Source organism: Nesoenas mayeri, assembly GCF_963082525.1.
Source record: "Nesoenas mayeri genome assembly, chromosome: 1".
Lineage (NCBI taxonomy): Eukaryota > Metazoa > Chordata > Aves > Columbiformes > Columbidae > Nesoenas > Nesoenas mayeri.
The window spans coordinates 4,221,635-4,248,157 of NC_137541.1; the positions used below are offsets into that span (position 1 = coordinate 4,221,635).

The following is a 26,523-nucleotide window of genomic DNA, read 5'->3' on the forward strand; positions in this document are numbered from 1 at the left end:
TCTCTGCACAGAACAGCCCCAAAATTCACCCCAAGCACAATGCAACATTCAGAGAATATTTTAAAGCACTTCCTGGCATCCTGTAGTTTGTCATGACTGAAATCCAGGTTTTAATTAAAACATAAGCCAGCAAGTCTGTCCTGGGAGAAGACAAATACTCTATTTAGAGACCATCTAATAGGCAAATAAGGGCACTCAAGAGCTTTGGAAAGGTGCTGAATTTGGTCTTCAAACACAAAACTGTTTTCAACTTCCATAAACTCAGCTCTGCAAGTTTTTCAAATTTAATATTCTCCAAAGGCAGGGTGTATTTTACTTTCACCTGCCTTAGAGCCAAAAACATCAGCTTGCTTCCAGCATTAGGTAATCGAGGAAAGCCAAAAGTTTGCTCAACCTATGTAGAAAAGTGGTTTACTTTGGTTTTAAGACTGGGCTTCTTAACTCCCACTACTTCATTTATGAAGCTGGGACAAGATATGAGAGGCTTTAAGCTTGAGATTTCATGAATTCTGATTCAGAAAAGCCAACTTCCAATAGAACAAATGCATGTGCTGTAAGAAACCCCATACTGAATCAGATTTTTCAAGCCACAAACCTAGATAGAAATCCAGCCTTTTGGTTGTCATTAGAGCGCTCCGTCTTCAAGACAAAACACAAAACTGTATTTATCCCCATGGCTGCCAATAGATAATTGGACATAAATAGTTCAAAAGGATGAATTACACCACATACAAACTGAAAGGGTGATTTAACCTCTCTCCCATGCTCAACACCCACAGGCTGCACTTGTCAAGATATGACACTTCTCCCCCACTGTGCCTTCAGCCTCTCTTAATAACGCTTCTTGTCTTCCATGGGACATTGGTTTGGAAATACTCCAGCTCGCTTCCCAGAAATGTTTCTTTCTGCTGGGAGCAGTTCCACATTCATTCTACTTGTACCGCAAACCAGCAGCAGCTTGTTTTGGAAGCTGAATCACCACCTGTCTGACACTACCAGGGAAAAACAGGACAATTTCTAGGTGGATTCTGTATGTGACGCCAGACCTATTCTAGCGTGCTCCTTATGTTTCATGCCAGGACAGCACCGCTGACCAAAGGGTCTCCAAAGCTCCTCCAGGGCATTGAACTTCAGCCCCAGGCCTGCTCGCATTTGCCAGCTCTGTCCAATGAATCACTAGTTTAAAATAACACCCATGTAGGCAAAAACCCTTTAAGTGCAACTTTTTAAAGGAACGCTTCACCTCTCATTTGATTTTATACTATTTGCAAGCCCTTCGCAGCAACTTGTGATTCATTTTGGATGCACCAACATGAAGTTCACCCTGGTTAAGTCTTAGTAGATTCTACGTCCCCTGAAAGTCTTTATTTTGTCAGTCAGCTACAGGTTACCTAGAAAAGATGAGCACTAACATTGCAGACAAAAATAGTTAACTTGCTGAAGTCAATCAGGAACAAGTAAAATTGGTATTAAGTTCTTTTTAGGCAACACACATCTGCAGATAGGACATATAGGATTACTAAAACCTATTCACTTCACTGCCAATTGCCAAAAAAAACCCAATGGCATTTAACCCATAATTTCTGGGTGTTCGGTTTGTTTTTTTAAGATTTTTCTTGAACAAACGAAGAAAAACCACCCAAAACACCTAAACAGACTGAGGTTTCTGTAGTCACAAAAATCCTTCTAAAGAAAAGCTGGAAGCGGAAAACCAAGACTACACCAGATAAAAATCCAGCCGTTACGTGTCAATTTCCTCAAGGTATGGAAACAACAAGGAAACACATGAATTTTTCTAGTCTCAAAGCTATAATATCCCCTCACACATCCTTCTTCAGAAAAATGAAACAAGGTATTAGGTTTGCTCTCAAATCACTGCAATATACGCTGCTTTGGTATAAATTCTACTATCTACTTCCAGGTTCCAGTGTAAGTTGGGGAATGACCTATTAGAGAGCAGTGCAGGCGAAAGGGACCTGGTGGTCCTGGTGGACAATAGGATGACCATGAGCCAGCACTGGGCCCTTGTGGCCAGGAAGGCCAATGGCATCCTGGGGTGGATTAGAAGGGGGTGGTCAGTAGGTCAGAGAGGTTCTCCTGCCCCTCTGCTCTGCCCTGGGGAGACCACACCTGGAATCTTGTGTCCAGTTGTGGCCCCTCAGTTCCAGCAGGACAGGGAACTGCTGCAGAGAGTCCAGCGCAGGGCAACAAAGATGCTGAAGGGAATGGAGCATTTCCCATGTGAGCAAAGGCTGAGGGAGCTGAGGAAGCTGGGACTCCAGAGTTTGGAGAAGAAGAGACTGAGGAGTGACCTTATTAACATTTACAGATATATAAAAGGTGAGTGTCAGGAGGATGGAGCCAGGCTCTTCTCAGTGACAACCAATGATAGGACAAGGGGTAATGGGTACAAACTGGAACACAAAAGGTTCCACTTAAATTTGAGAAGAAACTTCTTCCCAGTGAGTGTGGCAGAGCCTGGCCCAGGCTGCCCAGGGAGGTTGTGGAGTCTCCTTCTCTGCAGACATTCAAACCCACCTGGACATCTTCCTGTGTAACCTCATCTGGGTGTTCCTGCTCCATGGGGGGATTGCACTGGATGAGCTTTCCAGGTCCTTTCCAATCCCTGACATTCTGTGATATTTAACATAAGCTCTGGATCACTAGCAGGACCCTCCCCTCCATATTTCCCACAACTGCAGAACCTTTCTCAGAACCAAATCCATATTTAATGGCTAAATTAAGGTGTACACGTCTGTCTTGAGCTTCCAGGAGAACACAACTGCTCTGTGCATCCTGAGTTTGAGACATTCAAGTTTGCAGGCTGCACATCGCAATTTGTCTGTCGTACAGGAACAGCTTGTCATCAGATAAACACATATCACATATTGACATGAGAACTGCCAGAAGAAACACCTCAGTCCCCAGAATACCAATATGAAACCAGCAGATCTTCAACCCACTTAAGCAGCTTTCTACATCTACAGTAGCTGCAAACGGTTCAACTGAGTAATTTGCACGCCGCATACTCTCTGTAGGAATATTAAGCAGATTTTATTCTTCAATAATATAGGCTGTCTGAAAGCTATAGGAATGAATCCAAATGTGAAGTATTTGAACTAAGTCTGTGAACCAGCTGAGGTTTAGGGAACCTTTTATTTTTGAGAGGAAGTCAGGCAGCTGCCAGAGTTTCCATTTGCCCATTTTCTAAGTGTAATGCACAAGTCAAAAGAATCTGCGGGAAAAGTGTGGCTGCCTGCCACCGAGCTCTCAAAAGAAATCATCTGGTGATGTGAGGTGGAAGACAGCGTTCATCATTAGCAATGCAAAAGAACAAGAATTTAGCTCTGCTAGCACTAATTCTTGACCACCTACTCTTTTTCTACATGACTAAGCCTATGGAAATAGGCTGCAAGAGATGCATTGCATCTCACTTTTTAAATACCTACCGCTACAAATGTCAGCCTCTCCAGAAAAGATTTTAGGCTGAAATGAGCGTACAGTATCTCTGTCACCCTCATTGCATTTGTTTGTTCTTTTAAGGCAACAAACACTCAGATCAGCAAGAGGCCAGAAGTTCACATATTCATGTCCAGCTTGTGACAGAACAGTTCGTGCTTTTAATGATTTCAGGGACAATTTAAGGATCTGTGTATCATAATTAACTCCGCACTTCAACTATGTTACACGGACCATAAACAGGACTAAAGTTAATCCGCTTTTATTAGGAAAAACAACACATCAGAGCGGAGTTCAGTCATAAGACCCGCATCTTTGAGACCAGGCAACAGGCGACAGAGACTTTGCAACAAAGCCATTAAGAAATAAAATGGTAAAATGCTAGATGCTAATGAGCCTCTTTTAACCAGAGGACCTTGGAAGAGATGCAGCTCCAAGTGAGGACACTGTGGAGGACCAGATAGTAGCAATACTATACGAGAATTAGTTGAATGCTGAAAACATCTATTCCCATCCTACCAAGAAGAAGGATCCAGCTGTTAAACACCAGCTACATTCAGTACCTTGACTGTCATCTCAATACAGCTCCAGACAAGCTATTCCAGCTGCAGTTTCAGTGGGTTTTTTGGCTCTCAGAAGGGGTTTGTCCTGTTGTCTTCTCATCGTAGCCCCATCAGCTCCCTGACCTGCTTTACCACATGGCAGCATGAACACCGGTGCCAGCAAGTGAGGGGCCAGGGGACACTCTGTCCAGAGTGATGGCAGGATTGACCCACTTTGTAGAAACCTGTAGCTGTGTCAGCTTAAAGCAAATATTAATACAGCCTCAGTGTCTCGGGATAGAGAGAACTTCTCTCTGAAGGGTGATGGGAGGTAAGAGAGCTTTACATAGGTATAAAAGCTGAAGGCAGCATGAAGAATTGCAGAAGGATGGGGGAAGAAGGTTAATGTATTCAAAGACAAGCAAAATCATTAAGGATAAGCAACAGAGCAATGGGAGATGCAGCCACTGACATTTAACTTCAGCTAGTCAGGTGTCAGATTAAAAGAAAGCAACACAAACATCCTCACTCATATTATTCTGTCCCTCAGAAGTAGTGACAAAACTTAAAGATGCTACCTGAAGACTCTCCTAAGTTATCCACAGTCTGTTACTGGAAATACTTGTTTCTTCACTTGCTGGAGCAAAAAAGGAGACTGACAGAACAAGCTACGGCAGCATTTCTCTAGTTTGCTTAAGTGATGCTGAGCTCCTCAGCCTCCAAACAGGGATATGATTACAAGAACCAGGATTATTCACATCAAATCTAACAAGAAGCAAGTGTCTGTCTGTCAGACAGCACAATGCCAGACCTACCATCTTCTACCAGGCAAGTGCTTTGCCAATACTTCCACACCTGGAAAAGCCGAGCACTGGAGACAGTAACCCCACTCTCAACATACAAGGGGAAACAGAGGCACCACCTCAGCTCAAGTCCAAGCTGGATGGAATAAATGTAGTATGTTAAATATTAAGTAGTAAAAGAAATCAACATAAAACAGCCCAAAAAATGAGGTCACAAGCCTTTGTTTTATTACTGCCCAAGAAAAAAAAAGTCAATTTTTGAGAGAACTCATTCAGCACATTCTAGACCTCTAGCGAAATTCCATTCAAGAAACAGTTTCTACAACAGCCTGCAATGAAGTGGAAAGAGGACGGCCTCTAGGCACCGACAAGATTAAGCCACAGCCAAGACAGCAGACTGATGCATTGGCAAAATCATCACCATCAACATATAGGATGCCTCTGGCTCTCAGCACATCCTGCTTCAAATTGGTGGGCTCATCAGCTGCCCCCCAGGCACCCATGTCTTTGAGAAACACTGCAAAGGCAGTAACAGCCAGGCACAGCTCCCTGCTGCTTTCTCATTCTGCAGCCCTCCCTTGCCTTTAAGATTCCAGAGGAAGCTGCCAGTTGCAAAATGCCCCTGCATTGCAGGAAGACGTTCCACTGCCATCCCAGCCAACAACGCTATGTTGTCTCAGGAGAGCGAGGATGAACTCTGGCAATTCTCAGTCTCCACGGCTGTAGCTGCTCAGCGCAGGGCAGAGCTCAGCTTAGTTGAGAAACCTTGAGCCAAAACTCATAGGAAGCCATTTACTGCATTTTTGACAACCTGTTGCAAGAAGCTCCCTAACATTGTGTCTAGCTGAACAGTTTGTTCACAAAAAAGGTGGTGGATTTTCATTGAAGATAAACCTTGATTTTAAAGGTATCATTTCTAACATCTCCTGAGAACCATACGCAACTTTAGTAGTACAAACTACACTGACAGAGTCAAGCAGGTATGCTGGCATCTATCCAAAAATGTATTACAAAATGACTGATTACTCTAGAATTAGAAAATCTCTGGTGCCAGACACTGATGAAATTGGTCCATTAAGCACCTAACTCTACTGGCAGACACAAGGTTCTCTTCTCATGCCACTACAAGCTTCCCATGAAGAACAACAGCACATAGCCAATAAGCACTATACTCATAACTAAGAGCACCTCTGCTTATCAGATTGTGATCCAAACCCACCGCACAGGTCTTGGGAGACACTTCAGTGCAACAGCACAATTCTTTGTGTCCTATTCTATCAAGAGAAAGTATATATATCCCATTTTAGGAGCTGAGAGCTGTTTCCATGCAATGTTTCTAAGGTAAAAGTTTGCAAATAGAAAATGAATAATAATGACAATGAAAGCAGCTGCCAACACCCTGCAAGGGAGGACACCCTCTGCCTCCAGTCACTGTGACTTTTCCACACCATTCTCCAAGGACTATTTTCCCCATAGACAAAGACAGCATTCTTATTTAAATACAGCTGAGAACTTCTGCTGAAACACCAACACAGTGAGGTAAGCTCTAAGCAGAAACCATGATACACATCATTACTGAGAACTCACAATTTATCTGCTGATCGCTCCAGTGACTTTTCTGATAGTTATGCCCACCTTCAGCTTGCCAGCTACTTACAGGAAGAACTCGTCTTTACCTACTCTTAAGGGCACCACATTGTCACTGCTGGGGGGAAAGAGACTCCAAAAGTAGCAATGATAAGAGATTTTTATGGCTGAATTTTTAGCCTCCATCATATACATACTCACAAGTCCAAAAGCTGACAGTACACCACACTAGATACAAAACAGCACACGGAGTAACCAATTCTACCACTAAGTATATTAATATTCAAAGCAGTAACATTTCAATGCTTTTTTTTTTTAAATAATATACCAGACCCCTCTGATTTTCTTACCATTCACAGCTTTTTCTATCAGTTCTTCACAAGCATCAAAGTCTCCCTTCAACACCAGTTTGTCATGCAGGTCTGTCAACATAGGGTGCTCCAGAGCAATCTTGGTTTTCTTCTGCAGCGACTCAAAAGCCTCCGTGTAGTTGTGCTGACGAAAATGCTTTAGGCAAAGGCGAATGGCTTCCTGTTCACGGTACTACTGGAACACAAGAAAACCTATGAGACATGTAGATTTTTCTTTTACCTGTACTGCTGGGAGCTACCTGTGAACCTGCTTGGAGATAGAAGCAGGATCTCTTGCACATGCTGCACATAAATTGCTCATGAGCTGATAGAGGAACGCTGTAGGTTACAAGCTGAGTAGGCATTTGCTTTCTAACAATAAAGAAGTTGTACAAGTTGATATCATCAAGTTTAACAAGCATACAAGAAGAGAGCATACAGTGTCCCACATCTCTGGAGTGACCATTATTCCTCCCCCATCTGCTTGGCCCTGCTGTCGGAGGCCTACACGAAGCACAGAGCAGGAAAAAGCCTTCGCTATCAGCCTTACATAATTTGATTATATGACTCTTACATAACAAAATAATTTAGAAGAGTAAGTAGGTCACAGCTTTTCTAGAAGCAGAAGAAAAAAAAAAACGCCACGAGAAAAGGAATACTTGCAATGACCACTGTTCCTGCAACGGAAAGGCAGGGCTGACCCCAAATCTTGCAGGTTTGCAAAGGGTTCAGATCAAGGGCAATAAGGATTTATATGCATGCCAAAGGTTTACCTTCAAAATACTCCCATGCACCTGGCAGCAGAACCCCTGTTTTCATACCGCAGATGAGCCAAAGCTGCTCATTTCCTACCAAGTTGTGGGAAGGGGTGAGAAAGGCTGGAGAAACCCACCTCAGATCAAACACCCAAGCACAGAAATGTGAGGGAATAGTAAACTCTGTGTAAAAGCCACAGCTTGTGCTCTTAACCTATCAAATCACCCGCTGTGTTTTCAAAGCTTCTAACAATACACATAAATAAGACAAATTTAAGTTGGTAAGTAGCAGAATCACTTATTTTAAACACAAATCTAAATTTTAAGGCATTAAAGAAAAAATAAGTCATCTCAATTTCGATCTTTAACACACACCTACTGTCGTAAAAACAAATGTAACTTAACCATCTGTAAGACTGATCAAAGTACAGGCAAAAGATTTTACTCCTAAATGGATACTACAGCTAAAAGTGAAGTTTATGGTATTTAAATGAACAGAATCTTTCTGAAAACCTGTAAGTGACGCTAACGTTCAACAAAAATTAGTGGTCTCAAAATAATGGCTCTATAGCAAGATTCTCAAACTGAAGCAGCTAAAAAGAAACACGGCCATGTGCTATATTTTTAGTTCTTAATCCATCAGTATTTCACAGCTGCAAATAGCCAGAACTACGTGTTTTTAGAAAATCAGTTCCCAGCCCACACGAAAAAGGCCAAGGACACGTACCGATAAAAACGTAAGACTGTGGCAGAGTAATATTAAAGCTAAAACAGAGTTTCACAGCACAACTGGGAAAAACACTTGTTTTCTTCCTAAGAGAGATACCTAAGACACTGTCTTTAAGCAAATGTTCACTTACATCAGTCAAGGCCAAAACCACATTAGATTCTTTGTTGCTCAAAGGGGTAGCAAAGAAAAGGAAAACTGCACACCAGGAATAACCAGCTTCTGCACTTCCAGCTCCTCTAGCTTAGACATCAGACAAAATTCGGACTTGGTGTATTTCCACTGACTGACAGACGTGGCTTATAAAACATGCAATGAGTGTTGGGTGCAGGTTGGCCACTTGATGCAATAATAAAAAAGTCTGGATTTAAGTGACACCACAGTTGTACTTCAGAAGTTAAATGTAAAACTTCTCTATGCAAAAAGGTGTATAAAACATATATAAAAGGCTCCTTTTTAAATGCTGTCACAAAGGTTTAAAGAGATGACAACCCAAATAATAGCTTTGATCTGAAGCTGTAAATAATTCCCATGGTTAAAAACGTAACAAGAGTATGAGACTAAGACATTAACAATGTCAAACACCAGTAGAATTAAAAATATTGAAGTGTTCATTATCAAAACCAAAAGTGATAGCCATTGATAAACTACCACTTGTCAGAATAATTGAATCATTCAGGTTGGAAAAGACCCTTAAGATCATCAAGTCCAACCGTTAACCCAACAGTGCCAAGTCCACAACTAAACCACATCTCTAAGAACCTCATCTATGTGTCTTTTAAACCCCTCCAGGGATAGTGACTCCACCACTGCCATGGGCAGCCCATTCCAATGCATAAAGTAGTTACTAAAGTGTGCCCAGTCTTGAGGAAAAGCAAGGACAGCAAGGAGAAAGCAGCAGGGAGGGAACTGAGGAACATGGCTGCTGCTTTGAGTCCTTATCTGTTACCCCCAACTTCACTCCCCCAGGAAAGGGAGGTTTTGTTGGTTGAAGCACACACAACAAATAGGATGGGCAACTTCGTGCAGAACCTTCTTTTAATCTGATGTCTGAGGCAGTAAAGAATGACTAGGTTTCAAAGCCTTTCAGGTTTCCAAGAACATACACAAAAATATTCACACAATCTCAAAGAACTGGAAGAAACAGGTCGACCTTCCTGCATTTCCCAAAATATGGGTCAGCATATATATCCTCCTATGTGGGTCCAGCAACAGTGGCCTCTCAGGACTGTGAGAGAGCAGAACATCAGTGAGACACACACTCATCACCAAAAACCTGGCAGCTGCTCCCATTAGAGCCCAAACAATCATGACTAAGTCTCTGCCTCACTGCTTTAGGGCTCTAAGCTCCAGAAGAACAATGCTGGCACCCCCTGAAGAAGCTGTCACTACGTACACGCTGACCATGAAAAGTGTCAATTCTGTGGGATAAGAGGGAACAAAACAGATGCTGACATCATCATCAGATGGTTCTGATGATGATGATGTCAGGAGCTTCCTGATTGCAGCAACTGGTCAAAAATGCCAGAGACACCACCATGTGCACAGAAAAACATCAAGCAGCCTCTGTCAACTGGACTTTTCACAATCATACACCAGTAATCATGACTAATGACCACAATACCACTTTAATCATAAAGCAGATATAAGCAATTTCCACTGTGCTGTCAGTGCTGTTTTAAAATGCTCCATGAAACAGCTTGTGATGTTGATATAACCAAGTATGAGCCAGACAGCACAGCCACAAGGTTTCCTGACCATACTGGCAACACCATAAACTGGTGAGGGAGCCTCAATACTACAATGAAAAGAAACCTTTATCCTCTTTTAAGTTTTTCTTTCTGGAAGTAGAGATATGCTGCTCCGCTACCCAGTCTTATTCAGCTGGGAAGGATGTCTTCTCTGCAACACAAAATGAATTTCATGACTTGTTCCAGAAGATCTATGCATAAAAAGCAGCCACAAAATGAATTCTGGTTGTCATCGTGCGCTTCCCTCCCACAGGAGTGGCATCTGTTGTATGCAATTAAATACCGTTTATACAAATAGTGTCTAGAACCCTTTGAACTTTCTGTCTATCAAAGCAACAAATGGTATAAATCATCTCATCTCACAGTCCAACGGCATCAGCTCCCCTGTGTTCCACAATATTCAGCAAAAAGACGCTAAGAGGGAAACATCAGAAGTGCAAGGAGCTGCAACAACAAAGATACCAACATGGATTCTCTTTAAAACAAGCTCATTTTTATACCCTGTAGGAAAAGCTGCATATGTAACCCAGAAGGCTCTAAGCTCACATGCAGTTGTACAGAAGGACTCGTGGGGTAAAAAAAACAACTAATCAAAAGGCGAGAAGAGGGAGAAATGGAATCTGGTTTTCTTAAGATTCATTTAACTTCCAATACAAACACTATTTCACTAAATTTGTCCATTTTGACCCAGAGTTCCTTTCTTTCAAGGTTCTCTTGTGATGTCTACCTAAGAGGTTTGGGTTTGGTTGGTTGGTTTTTGTGGGGTTGGTTTGGTTTGGTTTCTTGTTTGTTATAGGTTTTTTTTTTTGAGGGGGTGGTTGGTTTTTGGTCTGTGGGGTTTTTGTGGTGGTGGTTTTGGGGGAGTGTTTTGTTGTTGTATTTTTAAAGATAATCAGCAAATACAATTCCAAGAGATTCACTCAGAGTACAAGTCAGCCACATGGTTTGAGTTTTAACTACGCGTGTTTGTTTTAATAGCTGATATTCAAGGAATGAAAAGGTCACATAATTCCAGTAAGAGAAGTTTCACAAAATTCTGAGACTACAAATCTTCCAACAAACAGGCATCTAAAATGCAGGCCTACCTTGCTGTACCAGTTGAGGCACGGCTGGACCACATCTGGATCATCAATGCCATTAAGTTCAACATACCAGATACTAAAATTGAAGCTAGGTCCCCAGGATAAGAGTGGAACTGGAGAAGAAAGGAAAAGGAGAAAAAGGATGCATAAACATCAGATAACCACTGTGTTAGTCTTATCAGGCTATATACATAGTACTATTTCAACAGAATGCTGCTATTCAGTATTTCTGATTTGACATAAGTTCTAGTTCATTTCAGTAAGCTTAGGAAAATTACCAAATACATCATGTTAAAGTTGTCATTTAAAGCAACCTGTGCCAAGCGACATTAACACAGCAGATCATTACAAAGCAGAAGCTCACTGCAAGCAAAAGAGCAAAAATACTACCATTTCAAGCAGCTCAGAGAGGCAACAAGCTTTGACATGGATGGGAATCACAAGCATACCAGCGCCAGCCTTTGCTCCTAACAGTACATTTATTTCCGCATTTGTCAGCAACAATTATTTTCCCTAATGGTGAAGACTAGAAACTTGGGTATTTTAAATTTTACAAAATTAGTAACGTCTGCAAGCGGTGCAGGAGGGAGGGAAGGAAAACTGTCAGTTTCCAATTTAAAAACCATATTTTTTTAAAGCTTAAATCTGCGCAGCTTTTTGGCCAATGCTGTTTTATCTGCGTATTGGAACAAATATACTTAAAATATTAAATGTCCTGTGAAACACACTGCAGGCCTCTCATGTAAGGCTTAACACCTATGGTCTTGCACTGATCTATTGATTAATCTGCAGGTTAAGACTTGGTTTTGCTTTTCACAGCAACTCCAATCCCCAGAAAACCTGTGTGGACTCTGACTCCTTAAAGCTGCAGCGAAATCACATGGTTTCATTTCAAATACTTTTGTTTCATTTTTTATTTGAACATAACAGAAAAACAGGAAAAGATAGTGTTAGAGATGAATGAGTAGCTACCAGCAACAGCATGGAGTCCGCTACTCCCTCCCTTTCTACATAAACTGTCTGTGCCACAGCAAAATTGTCTTTCAAACCACTATAACACACCACTGAGATTAACTTGTTGAACTAAAGGGTTTTCTGACCTACTCCTTCAGGAAACAAAACCCCAACATTTGTCTTAAAGTTGTTCCTGAGCTGTTAAAGGTTCTTAAGCATTTACACTTCAAACAACCTAGATCTATCATTTTCTGCAATGCATTCAGGCACAAAGCTTATGTTCAAACATTTTCTACATTCTAAAGGGTATTTCTATGAACCTATTAGTAAATACTGACAACTTCTGGGAGCAGTCATCAGAAGAGATTTTTAGAAAAGATCCAAAGAGACTTTGAATATGGAGTTTGTAACTGATTTTAATATCTATAAGTAGGTATTTTATACATTATAGCTCTCAAATCATCCTGTTCAAATAGGTTTGTTCTACGTGATTGCTCAGCAAACAAAGCGAGATGTTTTCAGAGCAGTTCCTAGGAGGTACATGTTTGTGGAGACACAAGAAGTGAACTGGTCAGGAGTACCAAGAGCCACCTCTCTTCCCTCTACATTGTATACCCTGCCCAAGAGACTTCTTTCTCGCTTAGTTTTGCCCTTTGCACAAGATGAATGCTGCCAATATGATACCTTAATACCCTAAAACATTGCTACTTTTAAATCCAAGTACACAGATAAATTTCATCCTGGTTATCTCACCTATAAAGGCAACAGACTGCCAAAATACCACATGTAAGAGTAAAAAGTAAAATACCACTTTTGATTGTTCCTCAGACTCAAATAGAGGCCAAAATCAAACTGAGGTTACATCTGCTATTTGTTCAGCTATAAAGAATCAAAACTTACACATCAGCTCCTTGCACTGAAACACCAAACCAAACCACAGACCACCTCAGATGGACCAAGACCATAAATCTCCTGATAGTGAACCTGAGGTTAATTTCACAGCTCTGAGTTCACTGAGTAAAAAACAAACCTTCCCACCTCACTCCACAAAAAAGCAGAGATGTCCACCTCTTTCTTTTCAGCAGTTCTTACAACTTATACAGACTTCTCCTGCAAAAAATTAACCATCCTCTTGTCTTGGTAGCCAAGTACAGCTTGAAAGATCTATGAGGACATGCGAAAAAATCCTGGGTAGCTATCACCACAAAAAAAATGCGAAGCCATCAACTTGCTGACACTTTCACCCCTCAGTTAACTCAGATTTCAAAATCTTGTTTAAAAGAAGGAAAAAAATACCAGAAAAAGGTGATTTAAACAAAGATTTTCACAGTACCACCATCTACTTTAAGATGTTACACAGGGAACGCAGGTCTGCACAGGCAGAGAACGCTGAATTTCACCTATTTAAACTACTCCACAGGTGCAGGAAAAGAAACAAAGCTTAAGAGTTGAAGTGGTAACATGATTTCTAGTCCCTTCGCAAAGGCCAAGTGTTCTGCCAGATTATCTCCTCATTTTTGAACCTCTTCCCTGGTTCCCAGACTTCACGAAGGAAACACCTCCCATCCTTTTCTCTGCCCTCTCCCTTTTGAAGCCTTCACAGGTGTGCTTAGATCTTTAGACACATCTCCTTTTAGACCAGGTACAATTTAACCCAGACCTGGAACAAGGAGACACTAAGTGTAGTATGGAAGTAGCAACAGCCACACAACCAGCGATAAGCATTACTCGTCAGCGTGCCACACAAATCTTACTCTTATTTTTGCACAAAGTTTGGAGGTAACAGCAGTGTGGGATGCTGTCCGCACATATAAGCCCTCCAGAGTCCAAGTCCATTTCTTTTCTCACTTCTCCCAGTGGCTGGTTTTCATTTGTCATCCCCTTCACTCACTTTAGACCTCACACCACAGCCTGGGTGGACACAAACCTACTAAAACTTCTGCAACAGCTGAGAAACATCCTCCAAATATCAGTAAATACCCTACCCGGCAATACAGCTACAGAGGCCACATCTTACACGATCCCCTATTTGCTATATCAGTTTCTTCCCCACGCTTGAGGTGGAAACACATTACGATTAGAGGTGTTGAATCTGAAGCCTAAAGCTGCAGTTATTTCTGCAGCTTTTACCATAATGTCACCTCAACATGAGTTTTTTTTTGCTGCATATACTACAGCAATCCACCCTGAAACACATATATAAGTTCGGAGCAGCCGAACGGTCAGAGCCAGGTGCCCAGCAGAAGAAGAAAAATAAAATACAATCAAAAAATAAAATAAAAACAATATCCCTTCAACAGAAGCAGAAGGTATTTAGGTCACAAACATTTCTTTACCCACACAAGGATGATTTTACGGGATATTCCTCAATAATCAGAAGCTCTGCCTAGACAAGGACTCCAATCCTATAAACTAGAGAGGACAGTAGCAGAGGCACCAAGCACAGTACAATAATTTCAAATACCTCTCAAGCTGATTTATGTGTCCCTACAGGCAGTAGACACAGGATCTATTTGGAAAAACCCAGGTAAAAACATAGTCAATACATCTAACACAGGAAACTATTCTATAAAGAAAGTATTGCTCATTTTTATTACACCAAAACTTAATCAAAGTCTCATTAATAACTCCCATGCTAGTAACAAGCTGGCACGAGAATTACAAATGGCATTTCTTCAAGCTCTTTGATGGCAATCAGTTGCAACACCACCTTCTGCTTTCAAGGACACAGTACAACAAAAAAATCTGTGCTTGGAATAATCACAAAAAGTCAGAAACAAAAACTCACACATATTAAAAAGATTATTCTTCAATATTTTGTCTGGATAAACATCATCTTCCCCCTCCCAAGTTTCTTAACAAGGTGTTACATGACATGTAAGAATTACATGTCAAGTAGGTCAAGAGCCTGCACAACTGGGCATTTCAGCACTGAGGAACTGACATTGAACTAATTAAACTAAAAGAGTGTGACTCTTTTCTTGACAAAAAGAGAGAAAAAGTTGGGTTTTTTGCTTTCTATGAGTCTAAAACTTCCTCTAATACATGAGCAATAGAAGTATTTTGCCCTCTCATAGATCTACTCATGTCATGTTCCTCCTGCCCTGCCCTCCCGTATAAACCTGTTAACAGTAGTATATAGATCAGAATGCTTTATCCGCAGAATTATACAGCAAATACTCAAGGCAAGTCATTGCCGAACTAACTAATGCCTTCCCCAAATACGCAAACCTCACTGGTACCAGTAACTTCTGTGGGGTCGGTCTCTAAAAGTCCAAAAGGGCAGATTTTGGTCTCATGTTTACTGGCAGGGTTTCAAGGAACACAGCACGGCATTTCGAATTTTGAGTTACTTTGGCTAGCAGCTTGGAAATTTTAACAAACTGAAAACATATTCAAGCTGTGAATCTGAAAAATAACAGAATTTCGTAACATCGTTTTGCAGTTGTTTCACAGCAGAAAACACCATCGCAATTTCATAACAAAATGACGCTAGCCATCAACTCCAGGTTTTAATAGGTTTTGGTGAAAAGGCCATTTTAATTTCTGTCCTAGGACAGGAATTTATTCATAGAAGATAGCTTCAAGAAATGAAGAGTTATAGCTCATCTCAAAGCACAACTAGTGAGCAAGTGACAGTTACATTAATGTTAGATTTGTATTAAACACAATTGTTATTGCTGCATGAGGAACCCATCTCAACAAAACAAGCCATGTAACTCTTACTATTACTCATGTCACATCAGACAAAGAAACCTGGTAGTAGAAATTAATCAGTATTTTACTTCCCTAGCAAGTTTTAACTGCTACACTCCATAACATCGGAACACATTTTGCTGGAATATAACTTTCACATCCAGAGAAGTGGCTGACAATCTTTCCATTCACCCCTTTAGCCCTTCAGTAACTACTTGCTGTTTTTTAGACACAGAAAAATAATATTTTTCCTAAAAACCAAATGCGGGAAGCTTCAGAATACATTAAGAAAAAAGAAAATCAATTTAGCTTTCTTGATGTTAGTCAAGCTTTAAGTATTCCTCTGCTCCTCTTGAGGTTTTCTCAAGCCAAGAGCTACAGATGCTTCAAGAACTAGCAGCCAAAACCAAACCAAATGAACAAACCAAATTTCTTCACTTCTCTAGGAATGGGAAACACCACCATCCGTGGCACACAAATGAGAACTTGATTCCCAGCCTGAAGCTTCCAGTTGCTCAGGCAAACGTGAGATTCAGAAACTTGTGTAGGAAACACTAGAGCAATGGGCTCCAAGGGGAGCCCCTACAGTCACTATCATCCAAGTCTTGGCAAAGGAACTGCCCAACGCTACGAAACACTCCCTAAATTCATCTGAATTAGTCAACAGGATCTTATTTTTCAAGCAACTGCCTCCTTGATCTATTTTTAACCTTCAGCAGCCAGTTTAAAAACCAGTCATTCTTTCACTCTCAATAGGTAGAAAGGGGAAGATAAATGTAGTGAACTACAAAAAGCCAAAAAGCCCTAAATTCTTGAATTAAATCCAACCGGTATCACTGACGGCCTCTGTAAGACACTTGTTCTCTCTGCCCTGCATGAAGCAAGGAAGAGAGATCCTCACCTGTTCCCATCACAAGTCACCTTTGTTAGCACCCTTTTTAAAAACCTTCAGAGAAACAAGACTAGATATCACAGGCTATAATTCTTCTTTGCCCCTGGATGTCACTTTTAGCCAGAGACGAGACAGTGTTTAGAGTAGCAGGAAGAGAACAAGGAAGGGTTCTGCTGTTGTTCTACATGTCACAAGCCTGTTGGAGAACAAAAGACTTCAACCCTTTTCAAGCTCTAAAGTTGTCAGTGCTATAACTTGTTACCAGTATTTAGATTTTAATGGTTTTATTTTAAAGCTCTATATAGCAATTTATAGTAGGACAGTAAGCAGCTTCTTCAGCAATTAGTTGACTCAACACTGTATTTCTGAAAATTACTGTATTTCACTTTCATTCCCCAGGATTTACGTTATGAAGCTATTATTCCTCAGTAACAGGACTTCACTGTGTTCCAATCTAACCAGCCTAAGAGATCATGAAATGGAACAGCTATTGTGGATACTTTGCCTGCGTACAATGAAGTCACAAGTGCCAAGACTGGCACAAGTATAAGAAGAGATTATTTTCTACTCAGAATGCCGAAAAAATGCATTTACCTATCTTAATGAATCGACAGGGGAACATCTGTTCATCAATTTTATGCTTCAAGGTGAATGTTTCTTTGTTATAATCATTCTTTAAGCCACTGTGGGAAAAAATAAATAAGGTTACTAAATCTTACCTTGTATTTTAGGACTAGCTAATAAACGCGATCTAGGTCATGTCTGAAATGCGAAGCTTGTTTCATATTACTGTGAATCACAGGTATGCATGCTGGATCAATGCCTGGACTGCTGGCCACCATCTCATCTCCCTGGCTGATGGCTTTTGGAGAGAACATCAGATCAACGCCGCTCGTCTGCGCCTGTAACCCTGCGACTTCAGCAAGCAATCTGCCCGAACCTCACTGATCTGTTCTTAAGAGGGAGATGGACCAGCTCTCAGAATTATCACACCGCCAAAGCACCGTGTGATCCATTTATGGGCATTACTTTATAAAAGGAGCAAATATTTGGTATAATTTATCAAAAATCTTAAGTCTATTTTTACTGAAGATGCAAGTACAGGCCCCAAAATATGGATTTCTATTAAACTTCAGTACAAGTCAAATGACATTAGATATTAATAATTACTATGCTAATAAGACTTCTTTCCCCTTAATTCTAGCAGCAATAAAGTCAACATTACAAGACTGGTCTATCTGAAGAGGGCAAAAGGGTGGGATGGGTTGCGGGTAGTTTCTATATGGTCTTGAAGGATACCTGCAACAAAAGAACTTCCCATGTTTCTCCATGGCTATTCTGCTTGAGTAGAGACAATGTACACCCATATATTCCCCAGAAATGGACTTTTCCTTCTGTACGCCTCCAAAAATAGACTAGTTCTTGCTACTTAGTTCTCTTGTGCTCCTAGATATTTATACATAATTTCCCTTTCTGAAAGAGAAGAGTCCTTACAAGGCCCTTACGAATTTACATTAGCAACTACCCTGAAGCTCTGGATAGCCTGGATAGCCAAAAGGCTCTTTCATTAGTTCCCACCAGTAAAACTACCAAATTAAAGTAAACAAAGGAAAACACAGGTTTTCCATCTGCTTATTTGATTTATTTACCCATTTGCAGAAAGGCAGAGCAGCTGACTAGTTTAGACCTTTATAGCTGCAAAGTTCTTAACCCACGCAGGTTACCTGGGCTTTTAAAAGCTACTTTAAATTACCTGCACCTGGGGAATCATTTCTCTTGTGCCTCAAGAACACAGAAGAAAAGAACTGCAATCCAGCAACGCTGCACCCCACTCTCAGCTCTTCCAAATCTCCAAGAGTCCGCTCTCCACAAATGCTTTGTGGTTAGAGCAGAATAAGGAAGGCTTCCCGGGGCGAGCGTTGGGATTGCTGCTCTGACTTGACCACAACCACAAGGGCAGCTAATTGCAGGATCACAACCATGGCTCTATTACACTGTCAGCCATGTGTCTGCTTGGGGAGGGGGAAGAGCATTTTGGTCCAGTCTTTACAATTATCATAGCTTTACGATTATCTTACCTGGATAAAAGATCTGTCATGTTTTCCTCATTCATCCCACCAAAGACTTTAAACTTCTTTAGATTGCAGACATGCGTTTTCTCATATTTGCCAAATGTGATACTCTGGACTATGGCAGGTCTTTCAAGTTTCAGAATCAAATACTGTGGAAGAAAGGACAGTGAATTTTAATATTAAAGCCAAGGCTGCAAAACACACTAAGGGAAAAGCATTACAGCCTTCAAAAAATTCAGTTTACAAAGCCAGAGAATGAAAGATGAGTCCTCCCCATTATTATATTATCCCCTTTGTTCCTGGAACGAAGCAAAGGTTTTTTAGGAACAGGACTTTAAAAAGCAGCATATCCAGGAAAAAAAGTTGCTTGAACTACCTATTCCTAGGCATTTCTATTCAGGGCTTAGATACATTTCTTCAAGTTGGATGCAAGACTTCCTGAAATCTGGCAAATAGGATCAAACTACTGAGAGTGATGATTCAAACACCCACTACAGCCTGAAATGAAACCTAAACTGAATGCACAATTAGATAAATACAGTATGTTCCACATGCTAAGAGAACACCAAATTACTTTTCCTCTCTGGGCTCACACTATTTAACCACTGAACACAGACTAAGTTTGATGTGTGGCTAACACAGGAACCAACTGCTTATTAACCACGCCAAATAAAAACAAGCCACTAACAGACAATAAAGAAGCTTTACACATAAAATGACAAAACATTCTCCCTTGTGCTCTCCCCTTACATAGATGTCCCCCCCCACAGTGTATGGTCAGATTATTTACATTCAGGTCCCAGCTACCAGCTTCACCAGCACTGCTGGATGAAAAGATCTGTTCCAGTTCTGGGCCCCTCAGTTCCAGTAGGACAGGGAACTGCTGGAGAGAGTCCAGCGCAGGGCAATAAAGATGCTGAAGGGAGTGGAGCATCTCCCGTGTGAGGAAAGGCTGAGGGAGCTGGGGCTCTGGAGCTGGACAAGAGGAGACTGAGGGGTCATCTCATTCATGTTTACAGATATCTAAAGGGTGAGTGTCAGGAGGATGGAGCCAGGCTCTTCTTGATGACAGCCAATGGTAAGACAAGGGGCAGTGTGTACAAACTGGAACACAAGAAGTTCCACTTAAATATAAGAAGAAGCTTCTTCTCGGTGAGGGTAACAGACACTGGCCCAGGCTGCCCAGGGAGGTTGTGGAGTCTCCTTCTCTGCAGACATTCAAAACCTGCCTGGACACCTTCCTGTGTAACCTCATCTGGGTGTTCCTGCTCCATGGGGGGATTGCACTGGATGAGCTTTCAAGGTCCTTTCCAATCCCTGAGATTTTGTGAACAGCATATGCAGAGAAGCACTTGCACCATTCATCAGGGACCATCAAGCACCAAGCTTATTTAACCTTCTGCTACCAAACAGGTTTTAGAGGGAGTCTAGAGACATCCTGTTTTGCAGAATACGTTGTTTTATACCTGAAAACAATGTGTTTAATTCCCTTCCCTGACTTCTCAGAAATAAGCAGTACACAGAGAAATGGGACTAATTGCAGAATCAAAATTACTCATCATACTGGATTTTGTTACAAAACCCTGTGGTCCAGGCTACAGCACAAGCATGTCAGCAAGGGCTGGGGAACACCTCCTACCACAGGCACTGCTGGTGGCCCCTTTCACCAAGCAGCAGCACAGCCAAAACCAGACATGACGTAGTATTTTGACTCTTTCGTCAACATAGAATCATTTTGGTTGGAAAAGACCTATAAGATCATCAAGTCCAACAGTTAACCTATCACTGTCAAGTCCACCTCTGAACCATGTCCCTAAGAACCTCATCTACATGTCTTTTAAACCCCTCCAGGGATGGTGACTCCACCACTGCCCTGGGCAGCCTGTTCCATCATCATATATTATTTACATTCATGTGGCTGCTTTCAATGGTTCCTGAATAAAGACTAGTATTTCCCCTTAAAGTGTCATGAGCATCACCCTGCTTGTGCTAAACAGCTCCCTCAGGATGACAATTGTACCCTAGAAGCGTTTCTTTGGGGTGAAAAGCAGAACAAGTTTTCCCCATCCATTCATTTCTCAGTCTTTCTGCCATGGGCCTATAAAGCAACTAATTCCAAATCTCGGAGCAGCACTGACATCATTCTAGTAGCATCAGGATAAACGTGTGATCCCAATAGCTGGTTCTCACTATGTTTCCAAAAAGCTTAGTTTAAAACTAGTATATGTAGTGGTTACAGATGATAATGGAGACTGGATATGGAAGATTTACTGCCAAAGATGTTTCCAGGAATTCAAAGATTTTTCAGAATGAAGACAATAAACCAGTATCAGCACTATCACGGTCCAACAGAAGAATGCTTTGGTGCTTTTCCAGATTTTAGGGTTCTTTTAAGGAAAAACTTCTAGCTTTGCAGATAACACTATCAACCTTAATGTCAGATCCCACTAGTTTAACTAGCATTAAGCCATGCTTTTGTTCCAAAGTACTTCCCAAACTTCAGAGAAAAAAGCAAAGTTCTATCCAGAAAACAGATTTTCTAAAGCAGAGAAACGGAAGGGATGAGCAAAAAGCTGGTCCTGTAATGAGTAAGGCAGTACTTGATACATGGCACAGCCCGCTGCCAAAATTCCCATGCAGAACAGACAGTACACAACAACGTCTGAGAACTCCTCCTACACCATCGTATCTTCCCTGCAGATTTCTACCGAAGCTGAAAAAGCGAAGCTAACGCTACCAGCATCAGCAACTGCAATTCTTAATCTTGCTGGAATCATAAACCTGATGTTTGGGTCACGAAGACATACTTTTCTCCAGTATCACGCACGCAAGGTTTGCAAAAGCTTGGCACAAACATCATCCTGCATTATTCAATTTTTTTTTTTGCCTTAAATTAAGGGAGAGAAAAGCAGGACCACAGTTAAACTGTTTATCTTGGCATACGTGCCTAGAAGGAAGCAAGGAATGGCAATTACTCCATATGGCCAGCAGTGATTTCTTAAACCTACGGACAGGGAAGGAACTCTGCAGCTCTCCTTGCTGCTTCCACACACCCCATCGCTTGATGAGTCAGGCAGACGCTACAGAAAATAACCACAAAAGCTAAAGACAATCTTTTTGTCAATTTATCTGCCATCTGAAACAAAAGACATTTGATTCAAAGCTTGTGCCCTAATACCTGGACCTATGTATGCAACTTTATAGATTTTTTTTTTTTTAAATACATCTATATACGTAGATTATTTTTGCTTTTATGTATAATGCTGCTGCCACTGTGGGTACAGGCTACAAATCTCACTGATGTTGATAAAAATATATTGCCTCAAGAGCCGCAAACAGCTGGCTGCACAGATATTTTTGGACTGCTACCAGGATTTTAGAGGTGACAGACTATTCTCTGTAGCCTTCAAAGATGTGATAAAAGTATACAGAAGATCAAGTGATTTACTAAATGCTGAGAGAACAAGTCTATGAGATTTCAGGCAAATACATAGATCACAATATTTGACATTTTTCTGTCCTATTGCTATAAGCAACGTCAGTATGTTTAACGTCCAAGTATTCATGAAGTATTCCAAAAATCCAAATATAAACGGAAGTGTTTGTTCATTAGAGACACAGCACACAGACACTAATTGGAGTAACTGTGTAAAAACCTAAAGCCTAATTTTTAAGCCTCAAATTACAACACTTACAAAAATGATGCTATGAAATATCAGAAGAGAAACTTCTGGTTTATGATTAAAAGCATTTGTAAGTGAAGATGCCCAAAGAGCAGAGTAAGTCACATATGGCATTTCAGCACCTCAACAGTTTGTTACTGTACATTCAAAAAAGCAAATCCAGTCCTATCACACTGGAAGCTGCCGCAAAATTCCAAACGTTTTTGAAGCTCTGGTCTGTGCTACCATTTGATGACAACCATATGCACGCTGCTGCATCACACAGCTGAGTGTAAATTTTATTAATGTACTTTAAATTAGTTCCTGATACGATCTACACAGCAGGACAGAAATCAAGAGAGGAAAACTGGTATTCTCAGATGCAGAACTGAAATCAATTGTTTGGACGGTGTCACTAACTTTATACATATGCTCTTTAACTGTTCAGCATTTACATTACCACATGAAGCATGTTGGAGGAGATTCCCAACTGCACTACGTAAGCTGTGCAATTAGAGTCATATTATTGTATTTTATTAATTTCTTTCTCTTCGAGCATTTCTGCTTAAGCATTTTTTGTATTAGGGGGTAACGAAACTCATTTTGTGTATTATTTTCACATGCAATACAACCAAGACACTCGAGAGGGGCTGCCCTTGTCCACTACGTAAACCTACCCATTGCTTTTGCAATTAGGCTTGCGACTAAACCATGATCTATCCTTTTGTTCTACACATTATTAATCAAGGCACTCAGGGGAATTAAATGTTCTTCTGCACGCAGTCTTCCAAGTCAGATCATCACTGGAGCCACGTGCATTTATCACAGGCCTGTGGGTCTTCAGCATTACCAGCCTTATTGCTTCACACTTCCTATGTAAGCCTAGAACCAGTTTAAAAATGGAATGATCAGCCCTCTTCTGCCTGAATAGGTTACTATATAACAGGTTTGTTATTGAATATATAATTTCTGGGTCATTCTATTTCAAGACTCACAGAAGATATCTAGTTTAATAAACAGAAAAGCAGTTGTCTCATGTATCTCCTTTCACTGGCACTCATTCATAACCAACCAGTGGCTTCATGGCCATGAGAATTATTTAACTCTACCATACCCAGAAAACTAGGAAAACCCATGACTAAATATAGTCATGTGGCAGCATTTCAAGTGTCTAAATTTCCACTTTCATTTACCTTCCCTTTTCAAAAAAGTTTAATATGGACTCTGGCACATTCACTGCAAAGCACAGATCTTCGTTGAGTTACTGAACACATGGTCTGATTTCTCACCCCTTTTCTTCTGATTCATCCTCATCCCAGCAAGAGGAACGCTCTGAAAAGTGGTGCCTAGAGGGGGTTTGTTTCACTCAACAAGGGAAGAGAATAAATCAAAATTTACAGATTCACTCATATTTTGACCTCTAAGCCAGCACAGCACTACCACCCTGGCAGGGAATTACTAAACGCTTACATTAAGGTGAAACACTCTGATGAGACAAACGCTAACAATTAGGGCTGCAGCTTATTAAAATATCTCACAGCACGTTCCAGTGAGCATGACTAACATTAATCCTTGTGTTGTATCTTCTTGTAGTTTCAGCTAACAAAGTCTGAAACAAGGAAAGCTTTATTTTACCAAGTTTCAGTTCATTTCCTGTCCCGAACTATTATGGCCGCCCACACAATTTAACGAGTGTGTCACCACAAAAGCAACCAATTTTTAAATGAAATTATGCCAGCACAGAAGCCATAAAATGCTTTGCAACTTCATTTTCTACAGGATACCTGATGTTTATTTGGGGGATTAAACGTTGTATATATATATCATCATTTTTCAGAATTCAAAATACCCATCTTCTAACATAAAGCAACTGATTTTCCCACAACTCCTCAGCACCCTTATGATTCGGCCAACCACTATTTCAACTGAAGTTTTCCAAGCTAAGAATCCTCCTTAAGCGCTTCAGCCTGCAAGAAGGAGGAAGCAGAAGACCTGCATAAAAGTTTTACCTGCATTAAAATTTGGCAGTGTTTCACTGGGCAAGGTGCAAGAACTAGTTGCTGTTTTTCTTTTGAGCAAAATGCAACCAAATCTGATGTTCTTTTGTCAATTATGAGACAACACAATTTGGAACTGTTTCTCTCTGTAGACACCGAAATAATGAATAACAAAAACCACATTCTTTGCACGCAAGCCTCTTCTGCAAATTTTAACTCCCCATTCTCTCTTTCCAGTTAATTTTTCAACAAAGAAGTTACACTGTAAAAAATGCTTTACATGTATAATTAAACACTCAGGTTAGAAGCATGAGAATTAGATAAAGTACATATTAGAGACACTGCAAAGACATTATTTCTCCCCTTGGGCTTGCTGAATACATGAGCCACTGGGCAGCATTTTATATTCTCACTGTTGGATGCAGAGATTTGAGTAAGAGGAATCCAGTAGGACGCCCTTTTCCACTTCAGTAGCCAGGTTTCTGTTGGTTTTGTCTTTAAATAACACAGAATAAAACTTGAATACTGTCTTGCCAATCTCAGTTACCACTACAAAGAAACTTTTTGCAAGTCATATAAAAGGATCTTAGATCTGGATACCTCACATATATATATATGTGTACAATACTAATTCACCTCTCTTCTATCAAAAGTTTGGTTTAAACTACTTGCTTAGCATGCAGAACAGTGCCCTGTTCTCCAGGGTTGAATTCAGTAGTTCTGCATCAGCATCTTCATTCAGGCCATGATCAATACACATAAAATTGTTGTAAGACATCTAACAAGCTCATGTAGTTTATACATAAGTCTACCACTCTTAATTATTCCCTGCTTAATCTACATGCCTGAATATAATTTGCATCACAGTTTGTCAGCTCTAAGTATAGGCTGGGAATATTCTAAAGTAGATAGTTATTAGAGATGTATTCCCATTCCAGAATCAGGTTTTGGAAAGCATAAAATATTCAGGATGGCTCAGAAAATGAAGGAAAAACTTTTAGCAAGAACTAAGAGCACCTCAGGTGAAAAATCCAGTCCAAAGCTACCCCACAAGCCAACCTGGCCATCTGAACAAGAGAGCCCTACAAAAAACATGTGCTTCCTGCATTAAAGGAAATAAAGGATGGTACAGGCTGGGATAAAATACATGCTAAATACCCATTACCCTGCATCAATAGTTCCTAGATAGAATAACATGGCTTCAGACTACAGATTAAATTCCTATGCTGTTTATCTAACTATATATGTAAAAAGAAGTTAAAAGAGCAGTAGATGCACAGAGGCATCAAAAGGATCAAAAATATTAGACTTCAGGCAGGTTTATGAAACATACTGATGGAATAAACAGGATAGTTCTCCTTCTCCTCCCAAAAACATCCCACTTTTACAGACAACAGTATAGAACACTACCATGAAAAAAAATACATGAAAGCTTTTCAGTTGGATGAGATGACCTGCTACTATAGGGAGCCACCAGTCTAGACTATAGATTTTTAACGCACCTTCAAAGCCAAGCAGCAAGATTTACTTAGACAACAATTCTGTGAAACTTAACTCATGAGGAATACTTGGATTAAATAAGTAGATAAGCAGAAGAACTCATGAGAGAGATACTGCACAACACTGCTGTACATCAGTGTTTTAAACAAAATAAAGTAATCAGCGTAAGAGATATAGAAGCTCATCAAGCAGTACCAGAGTATAAAGGCATAGATCTAGCACAAAGAGGAAGATAACACATTTATTGGAGAAAAAGAGATTAAGTAAAAGGATAAGCATATTTTTTTCTGGATAATCTAACAATCTAATTAACACTGAAAGCGCAAATTAGATGTTAAAATCAATACAAATCTTATTTTAATAAGGTGCTTAACCAACAGAAGAGGTGACACTTGTGTCTCTTTAAACAGAGTCTACATTGCTAAATGCACTATTAGGAGAAACAAATACAAGCTCCTTAGATCTAGGACTCGAGGCCAACAAATTACAAGAGTTTCCAGTAGTGCTGACAAAGGGGGACCTGCACGCCTCATTAGCAGCTTAATCTAACCATAAGGTTCGATTATTTCCAGTACAACCACAATTGTCAAGGATGAAATGCAAAACTTCACCCATGAAAAACTATTTATTGAAAGATCAAAAATTGCCAGAAATGTAAATACATAATGTACCAACAACCTGCATTTTACTGAGG

The 26,523-nt window shown here is 40.5% G+C and overlaps 1 protein-coding gene across 7 annotated transcripts in view; it reads right to left on the reverse strand.

Annotated features, from left to right (window-relative positions):
• The window catches only part of MKLN1 (muskelin 1), a 106,830-nt gene that overhangs the window by 65,034 nt on the left and 15,273 nt on the right, over positions 1 to 26,523 (reverse strand). For 5 of the 7 annotated variants that reach the window (XR_013922540.1, XM_080350146.1, XM_080350145.1 and 2 more), the window contains exons 3-6: positions 18,677 to 18,819; positions 17,193 to 17,281; positions 11,060 to 11,169; positions 6,742 to 6,934 (exon numbers count right to left, since the gene is read on the reverse strand). Coding sequence is in view for 6 of the 7 variants with exons in the window: in XM_080350146.1 (XP_080206272.1) it covers positions 6,742 to 6,934; positions 11,060 to 11,169; positions 17,193 to 17,281; positions 18,677 to 18,819 (535 nt within the window). In the remaining variant the exon portion in view is untranslated. Of the gene's footprint in view, positions 1 to 6,741; positions 6,938 to 11,059; positions 11,170 to 17,192; positions 17,282 to 18,676; positions 18,820 to 26,523 lie in introns of those variants that run through there. The other 2 variants (XM_080350148.1, XM_080350149.1) reach the window with 2 other exon arrangements.